The sequence below is a fragment of the Sprattus sprattus genome, assembly GCF_963457725.1.
Source record: "Sprattus sprattus genome assembly, contig: scaffold_120, whole genome shotgun sequence".
Taxonomy (NCBI): Eukaryota; Metazoa; Chordata; class Actinopteri; order Clupeiformes; family Clupeidae; genus Sprattus; species Sprattus sprattus.
In genome coordinates, this window is record NW_027666944.1 from 2,501 (window position 1) to 12,500 (window position 10,000).

At 43.1% G+C, this 10,000-nt stretch overlaps 1 protein-coding gene across 1 annotated transcript in view; it reads right to left on the reverse strand.

Annotated features, from left to right (window-relative positions):
* Nucleotides 1-10,000, reverse strand: part of LOC308382549 (ATP-dependent DNA helicase DDX11-like) — a gene marked incomplete at both ends in the record, with an annotated part of 27,034 nt that overhangs the window by 2,200 nt on the left and 14,834 nt on the right. The window contains 1 exon segment of the mRNA XM_080860949.1: nucleotides 8,347-8,478. Coding sequence (XP_080717075.1) covers nucleotides 8,347-8,478 — 132 coding nt within the window.

Below are 10,000 nucleotides of genomic sequence, written 5' to 3' on the forward strand. Positions count from 1 at the left end.
TGTGTGTGGTGTGTGTGTGTGTGTGTGTGTGTGTTTAAGAGCGAGAGCAAGAGAGTAGGTGTGTGTGTGTGTGTGTGTGGTGTGTTTAAGAGCGAGAGCAAGAGAGAAGTGTGTGTGTGTGTGTGTGTGTGTGTGTGTGTTTAAGAGCGAGAGCAAGAGAGAAGTGTTTGTGTGTGTGTGTGTGTGTGTGTTTAAGAGCGAGAGCAAGAGAGAAGTGTGTTTGGTTCCTAGCTCATTGAAATGCCTAGACTGGCAGAGGGGACTGTAATAATGGTCTGGGCCAGACCACGTGGATAAGGTGTGTGTGTGAGTGTGTGTGTCTGTGTGTGTGTGTGTGTGTGTGTGCAGGGTTTTTCCTGCATAGAGAAAATGTAGGCGCGCGCCTAAGCCGTTTCCCGAACGCCTATGAAAAACCCCGAGCGCCTAAAGGCAAAAAAAAAAAGTCTGCGATTAAAAAAAAACTGTCATCCAATTCAGCTTAATGGTGTTTTAAGCACTCACGTTGAATTCAAGCAGCAGCAGCAGATCCCGCCTCCTACCCCCTCAGCCAATCATTGAACAGAGGCTTCTCCAAGTTCGCCACACGTTAGTCACTTTAATTTGATTTTTTTTGTATAAAGCAGCTAGCAAGCAGTTGCTTACATTATCTTAAAAAAACAATACTTTGATAGTAGGCTTTAAGTTTTATTTAAGCAGTGTGTTTGTGAACCTATATATCCTATGTGTGATGGTAAGACTAATATTAATGCCATATATACAATAACTGATTTATGAGAGCTATCCAAAGACTGGTGGCTGCCCATTTAGCAGTCAACCTACCTTACTCTGTACGTTTAGATGCTTACTAGTAGCTGTAAGCCATTAGATGCCTGGGAAATATTTAGTATCTATAAATAACAGCTCACCTTTATCTTTTTAACCAGATTTGTAAACAGGTCGCGATCAACAGGCTCAATAGGGGTTCTCAAACTTTATGGGGCCAGGGACCCCTTAAAGGGCAGAAAATATTCCGAGGACCCCCTCATAATAGCATCCCAAATTAAACCATATAGGCTTATAGCTATTTGTAATGTTATATGCTTTTGGACTCTTTTACTCTAAAATCGTATACTAATATCAGAAGAGTTTTAGATAGTCATTTTATTACATTTGGCATTACTTGATAGTATGTAGGATAGATTTTTAAATGATCTTTTTGTAAAATGTGCTAAATAATGTTTACCTTACATAAAACATATTGATGGAAACATTCTCTTTTTATCAAAGCAGATTGTAGGGTTTTCCAATACAACTCAGATTGTAGGGTTTTCCAACGGAGATGATTTATATTTAACAAAGACATTAACAAATAGGAAATATCCACCAAATGTTATCAAACACGTGTATCCCCAACTCCATCTCCGTACAAATCTGTTTACAAAAAATATGATTAACTCTTATCTGTGGTGGTATGGTTAGTATTAGCATCCAGCAAGATATTAATGAAAACTACATGGTGACATCATAGAATTGATTATACACGTACAGCCTTTTCTTTCTAGAGTTTAATTTTGACGGTGAACAGGGCTACGTTCTTGCAGACAAATTGAAAGCTGGATCAACGTCTTAAACGAGAATACATGCAATATGGCCATCCGATATGCCTACGGCTAACCTATCTTTAAAAAAGCGCCTTCTGCAACGATAAACACGACCCGTATTGATGGAAGAATAAATGCATCACTTGCCAGTTAACATTACTAGCGTGAAAATCCGCGTTATGTTAGCCATTGTAATACGCATCGTCAACATTCTGTGATGGGTAAAATCGCTTGTCGCTAAACTAAGGCAACTCCTGTTAGGCTGTATATGGGTGACCTTGGGGGTGTTCATGTTTATAATCACATTTGCTAACCTGTCGTTCTGAGAACTCTCTGAAAAGTTCATATGTCTGTTTGAGACGTGCTTAGCCATATTTTACGTGTTACCTCCCTTTGCCTGAGTGGCTTTGAAGGATGTTTTACAGACGGGTCTCTGTGTGTCGATAGACTTTCCTTCAGTCTGCTTCCTATCCGAAGTACTTCCAGATCTCACTTTTTTTTGTTTTCAAAAAAGCCGAGGACGTCGGTAAGAGCTCCTGCACATGAGGCCAGATGACTCGTTGTGAGTTGCATGTGCAGACGTGCAGGCAGCCCTGAGGGAGCGGAACAGTGAGGGCGCTCTGATTACGTGCTACTACCTATACTGAAAATATGCAAAATCGTATCGTTTTTTTACGTTAGGTTTCCGCGGTACCTTTCTAGTACCGGTACATCGTGTAACATTAGCCTATATGTTTTGTATACTGTATCGCATTCGCAATACATTAAAACATTAAATCTTTGGAAGCCAGACTTTTTCGCGGACCCCCAGGCAAGGCGGCCCATAGTTTGAGAAACGCTGAGACTACCTTGGTTAAAAATCGAGTTACCGTAGAGTCATGCTAGCATTGCGCTAAATAATTAAGCAGCTAACATTAATAAGTGGGGTTTACATAAAGTCACTTATTGTATATGGCATAAATATTATCCTAAAACACCTTCACTAGTTGTTTTAAGCAGACTTGTGAGCAATTCATCACGTATGCAATGCACGTCAGCGAATATGTTCTGAATAGTATGTTTCAAGTAGGCTACAGCCGAACTGTCGTTCTGTTTTGATCAATAGTAATCGAGTTGATAAGTCTGATCTATACGCAACTGTGAGGTGCGCGAATGGACAGAGCCAATCACTTAATTACTCAACCTGCGGATGCATCCTGACTTCATCAGTCGGCGGTTTCAATATTCATGGCTTTCAATTTATTAAAATATCTGCTATGTTGAGAACTTACACAGGTGTAGGCTATTACTTGATTTGTCTACGCGTTTAAACGAGTACCAGTAGAACGCGGGGCCTCGGGAAGGCAGACAACAGCATTGGTTTTGAAAGCTCAACTCGTTTGTGTTGCATCTCGAATATAATAATATTAATATTATTATTGATAAACCGGTGCGGTTGAAAACTGTCGTTCCACTGCGAGGGCCAGCCCGACGTACACGAATACACCTGTACAAATGCACATTCAATTTCCACTCAAAATACTGTCAAAAGTTTGAGTATTGATTTCCAACGCAGCCTCCATTGGTGAAAATAATGGTATGTAGGTTTGTATAATAAACATGAATAGTAATAATAGATAAACTTGACTTTCATAATTCGTGTGTTCAATTTCTGACCACTGGTTAGTTCTAGATTCTATTGATATAGATTTCAGTAGTTTGCACAGTGGTGGTCCGTCAGGGCCTTCAAGGCCTTCTCTGCTGGCCTAAACATCATCAGAAAATAAATTTAATAAAATACATTTAATTTTAATATTTTCTTTTCATAAATATGAATTAAATTATTCCCCATAGTCCATTATCTTCATTTCATAGCTTCCAGCGTTGTTAATTTATGTTAGAGCTTTCATCCAATCATATTTCAGCTATCATGTGTTGCCACGCTCCAAGAAATCTTCCCCGAGAACAGAAATCTTCCCTGAGGCCTTCGGAATTCACATTGAAGGCCCGTGTACATCTGATTGGTTATCACAACTGGCTGTTTCAGTTCATTTAAGTTGAATGAACTGAAACAGACAGTTGTGACAACCAATCAGATTTCGAGTTGGCGACATTGGGCCTTCTAGAAGGCCCGGAAGATTTCTTTCCTCGCGTTGAACGTGACACGTAAACGTCCCTTGATTGGATACTGAGGCAGACCGGTGCAGTGCTTCAGTGAAAGTGACGTACATCGGTTACAATGCTTATTATGCTAGTTGCTTCAATTGGTAAGACTAAATATAATTACATTAACCAACTCAAATAAACTAGTTGTTTACACCAACTTGATAATTCCAGTTTTTGATACAATTACAACGCCATTTTCAAGACGGAACTTTCAAGAAAAACTGGATATCGAGAGGATGGGAACGAAACTGCTTTGCAGGTGGGACAATGCGATGTTTAGTGGACAAACTTGTTAAAGCTAACATAGGCTACTTTCGGTGGACTTAATACAACTTTGTAGACTAATCCCTGAAAATCGCCTTTTATTTTTAAGTTGTGACAGTAATATCCAAGCGATCATATAACTGAGAGTTTACTACTCTTAATGTATTGTTAATACGGGTGTATTGATTTTAAATGCTCCGGAAATATTAATAAAGTCTGTTGTACTCGACTATGTTAAGGTGATGCAATGCTCACTTATACTGCCTTTCTGTATAAATATAATGGTTCGAGAGCCATGGCGTCGTAATGATGGTATTAGGAGGTGGATTCACTAAGTTTAACATCGTGTAGGACATCGCTGAAGGCCTAGTCGTGAAATGCACGGACCGCCACTGAGTTTGCATACGAGGTAAACCTTGATCTTGAATCTTTGAACCATACATGATGGCACCATGGGGCTTGGACTATTGTCAATATATTAGCCTATCTATTTTAATTTAAAGTGGAAGCAAAATGATAACCTCAAGCATAGCCTCCATTATTTATGAATTGTAAAAAAAAAAAAAAAAAAAAAACAGTGATTTCTGCTGATAGGAAACACAGACTGAATTTTTTTTTGGGGAGCACCGAAGAGCCATTTTGACCCAGGAAAAACCCTGGTGTGTGTGTGTGTGTGTGTGTGTGTGTGTCTGGGCCAGACCACGTGGATAAGGTGGTTGTTTTATAAACCTGTGAAACATTCTAAGGTGTAACTCTGTTATTTATTTGCGTTCGGATACGGAAGAAAGACTATGTTTGTTTCAGGGTCTGTCTTGTCATTGTGTATTGTTTAGATTTTGTGTCTACCTTAAGAAATGGTGCTGGCCACCTCTTATGTACAGTATGTGTGTGTGTGTGTGTGAGTGTGAGTGTGTGTGTGTGAGTGTGAGTGTGAGTGTGAGTGAGTGTGTGTGTGTGTGTGTGTGTGTGCTGGCCACCTCTTATGTACAGTATGTGTGTGAGTGTGTGTGTGTGTGTGTGTGTGTGTGTGGTGTGGTGTGTGTGTGGTGTGTGTGTGGTGTGTGTGTGTGTGTGTGTGTGTGTGTGTGTGTGTGTGTGTGTGTGTGTGTGTGTGTGTGTGTGTGCTGGCCACCTCTTATGTACAGTATGTTCACTCTTCCGTCTAGAGCAGGGGTGTCTAACTCAAATACACAGAGGGCCAAAATAAAAAAAATGGGTGTAAGTCGAGGGCCGGACAGTGGGGCAAGCGCTCCCTAAATTGACGTATTCTACCAACGCGGGGACAGTGCATTGTGGGACTTGCAGTATTTGTGGTGCGTTCGACATACCAGCGGCCACGGCAGACAAGCTCTGATAGATAAACAGATGGATACTTTATTGATCTTGAGGGAAAATTAGGCAAACCAAATAAAATGTCACCGTTGCTCATTCAAATCAATGGAACTTTTTGCAACATTCTGAGGAGCTGGCGGGCCAGATTAAATGGCTTGTCGGGCCTTGAGTTTGACACATGTGCTTTAGTGGAATGAGACTCTCCCTCTTCAAAGCCTCTCCCTCTTCAAACACTCTCATCAGAACAAAAGTCTGAAGTCTAGTTGTCAGTGTGCCTGGACTTTATTTAACCTCAAAACGTCATGAACTGAAACTCAAGGTTGTGTGTGTGTTTATCCAATCCAATGTTTATCCAATTTCTTACATAATGAGTAACAGAGGCATATAAAAGAGGGTGTCTCAGGAGTGAGGCTTACAACCTTCTACAACTACTACTACTGCTACTACTACTGCTACTACAGAACGTCTGTGTGTCAGAGAGGGAGTGATGTTAAAGATGAGGGCTGTCATCACACTGATGGTGCTGCTGCTCTCCATGTGTGGATCTCAGATTAAGAGCATCCATGCTGAACTTCACACAGAGAGCCAGAGCACTGGGGCGTCTGCTGCTGAGCTCAGGGAACTCAGAGACATGGTAGTGGAGCTGAGGGTGAGTCTGAGATTCACTCAGGATGATCTAAAATATACCAAAGATCAGCTGAACAAAATAGAGGGTGAAAATGATGCTGTGAAACAAAGACTGGTGGCCAGTGAAACTAAAGTGGAGGCTCTTGAGGCAGAGATGACAGCTGTGAAGACCAGACTGACTGCAAGTGAAACTGAAGTGGTGAATCTGAGGAAGGAAGATGCAGCACAGACAGCTGATCTGAGGTCAGTTACTGAGAGACTGGTAGCCTCTGAGACTGACATGGAGCATGTGAAGAAAGACACTGTAGCACAAGAGGCAGAGCGGTCAGCAGTGAAGACCAGACTGGCAGCCACTGAGACTGAAGTAGTGAATCTGGAGAAAGAGATTAGTGATAAACCCAAGGTGGCATTCTCAGCAGGTCTGACCAACTCAGGGTACATAAAGGCTGTGAATACTGATCTGAACTTGGTCTTCACTAGAATCATCACCAATGTTGGACAGGCCTACAGCGACATGACAGGCTTCTTCACAGCTCCAGTAAAAGGAGTCTACTACTTTAGATTCACAGTCGCAGATCACCTTAAAGGACACAGTATGTATATCAGGATGTTTAAGAATGGAGAGCAGGTCATGGAGTTGGATGAGTCTGATACAGATAATCATCTCTCCTATCTCTCCAGTGGTGTGACTCTGCAGCTGGAGGTGGGAGATGTAGTTAACATGCAACTCCCTGCAGGCTGGAGGCTCTATGATAATATTAATAACCTCAGCACCTTCAGTGGCTTCCTGCTCTTTACTCTTTGAAGGGAACACACTGCTCAACTGCTCATGTTGTCAAATAAATGACATGCTTCATGATCATGTTCAAAATAAAGCACATTTAAAATGTAATCCTTCTGTGTCGTCATTGGAAATATTGAGCAATGCTTTATCAACACAGAAACATATTTACTGAGTGTTTTACTTTAATCAAGAGTGTGGAACCAAGAGAGAACAGATCCAGCAAAAAAGGAGAGAGAGAGAAAGAAAGTCTGTGTGTGTGTGTGTGTGTGTGTGTGTGTGTGTGTGTGTGGTTAGTCAAAGCAAGGGCTGCGGCCCGAGCCCCGCCTCCACCCCAACCCTTTGGCGTGTGTGTGTAGGTGTGTGTGTGTGTGTGTGTAGGTGTGTGTCTCCTCAGATGTGTGTGTGTGTGTAGGTGTGTGTCTCCTCAGGTGTGTGTGTGTGTGTAGGTGTGTGTCTCCTCAGGTGTGTGTGTGTGTTCACACATAGTTGTGTCTGTCTAGGTTCTGTGTGTTTCCACACACAAAATAAACGATGGACACGTCTGTGTGTCCCAAGGCTATCTGTGTGTAGGCCAGTGTTTGTATCTATAGGGGTGTGTGTGTGTATGTGCGTGTGTGTGTGTCCACTACAACGTGACCAAAATCAGAGCTGCAGTCTCTACCCTCTCAGTTCCTCTGGCATTTTGCCAGGTCTGGCACTCCTCCTGTGTGTGTGTGTGTGTGTGTGTGTGTGTGTCTGTGTGTGTGTGTGTTGTGTATGTGTGTTTTAACGTGTGCAGACATCCATGTCTGTGTCTTTTTGTGTTTGAATTTGTATGGAGCTGTGGTCCTGTGTGTGAGCAGATTAAGTGGCTTGACGGGCCTGATCAGGTGTGTGTGTGTGTGTGTGTGTGTGTGTGTGTGTGTGTGTGTGTGTGTGTGTGTGTGTGTGTGTGTGTGTGATCAGGCCCGCGGGCCTTGAGTTTGACACATGTGCTCTAGAGGGAGTTGTTTTGTCTTGTCAGGTCCAGTATGTGTGTTTCTATGGAGACCGTTTTACTGCTGAATGTTGTCCTCTGCTCTTCTAGAGGCTAAGCAGTTCTGGTTATTGATTAGAACGCTGAATGTTGTCCTCTGCTCTTCTAGAGGCTAAGCAGGTTCTGGTTATTGATTAGAACGCTGAATGTTGTCCTCTGCTCTTCTAGAGGCTAAGCAGGTTTGGTTATTGATTAGAACGCTGAATGTTGTCCTCTGCTCTTCTAGAGGCTAAGCAGGTTCTGGTTATTGATTAGAACGCTGAATGTTGTCCTCTGCTTATTCAGAGGCTAAGCAGTTCTCCGGGATATTTGAAGCATAATAAAATATATATTATTGAACCCTCACGCACACACATTCCACACTATCCCTGCTGCATGCAACTTCTGTGGTCAACACATAAACAATCTTCTTAGATGGACAGCAACAAGGCTGTGCTGAAGGACACTGTGTTTGTGTGTGTGTGTGTGTGATAGAGAGATAGAGATAGTGTTTGTGTGTGTGTGTGTGTGTGTGATAGAGAGATAAAGTGTGTGTGTGTGTGTGTGTGTGTGTGTGTGTGTGTGTGTGTGTGTGTGTGTGTGTGTGTGTGTGTGTGTACCCTGTCTCTGTATCACCACTCTCCCATCCTTGTTGGCGCTGGTAAGGCCAGATAGGAAACTCTCCACGAGCATCATGGGAGAACTCACACTGGGCCTGCTCTCTTCTGCCCCCTTCTGGTCTTCCAGGGGAACTGCACACAAACATGGTGAAATGCACTTTTAGATTAAAACATAGGATGCACTTTCAGTTTGGTGTCAACAGAGTTAAACATTCCACACTATCCAAGCTGAACACACACATCTGACATGATGAGAAAGTGTAGTGTGGTGTGGTTCTGTAGTCCAGTTCTGAAGTCTGTAAAGTGGGTTTTAAAGTGTGGTGTGGTGAGGTTCTGTAGTCTGGTTCTAAAGTGTGTTCTAAGTGTGTAAAGTGGGTTCTGTAGTGTAGTGTGGTGTGGTTCTGTAGTCTGGTTCTAAAGTGTGTTCTAAGTGTCAGGCACGGCGCCAGAAATTCAGCTTCGGGTGGGCCATAAGATTTTTGGGTGGCACTTCATAAACATAAAGTCGTCAAAAACATGTTGACCCAATAAGGGCTCAAATACACATACGCGTCTTTTTTCAGGCAGAAATGCTTCAGTAACGCCTTGGCAAAGTGCTGCGGCCAAAACAGAAGCGGTGCGCTTCCCTGCCTTGCGCTGGAAAGTTGAGAATAGTTCAACTTTTAAGCGCACCTAAAAAAACGCTTCAAAGACGCAACGCGTGGTGGAGAAGGGGCGCGCACGCTAAACGCGCCGTACCATAGGAATCAATGCATTTGCTCGCGTCCCGTTTAAAAAAAAAAACGCGTATGTGTATTTGAGCCCTAACGTGTCTGATTCTAGGTGGCACTGCGGCCCGAATCTATTTTCAAGCATCACGCGACTCTTCCATCACTTTGAAGACAATGTTTCAAAACAAAACCATATTAGCCCAAGTAAATGTGCCACAGCAGTGGGCAAAATGAATAACCAAACGTCCTACCTTAAAACGTTGTCTTGATAGCAGGACTTCTTGCGATTATTCCATTTTAATCCAGACACGGTTTAACACAACCAGCACTGCTAGCGAGCCATGTGGACAGGGATGGACTGGCCATCGGGCATACCGGGCGTTTGCCCGCTGGGCCGGGGTGCAATATGGGCCGATGGTCCCGAAATTTAATTTTTTATTTTTTTCCCATATAATGGTCTGACCGGCTGGCCCACGAAATTAGTTCATCAGCGGCCCTACTGACACTGGGCTGGCCCAATCACATCCCCTGGGCTGACCCAACACAAACCCCTTTCGATTTGGACCTGCCTACATAATGCATTAGGACGGTAAACAGCGTGGCCCATGGCCTTGACATGCTTGACACGCGCACGCTAGTCTGCGGCCCATTGGCCGTCTTCTTGAGTGACTAGGGTCTCGTCCAATCATATGAGCAAACACCTTCTACCTTTAGCTAAACTTTGCCATCAGCTCCCGTGGATGACAGTGCTGGTGGCTACAGCCAGGGAGATACGATACAACGACCTACGGTAAGCTTACTGATCATGAATTAAAACGTCTCTAAAATATGTTTGACTTAGAACCTATGTTCTATGGCCAAGTTCGTTTGCATAGCTAAATACAAGACAAGTCTGTAGCTGTTGCTAGCCCTCAGCCTACTGTACTCTGAAACAGCCAGCCGTT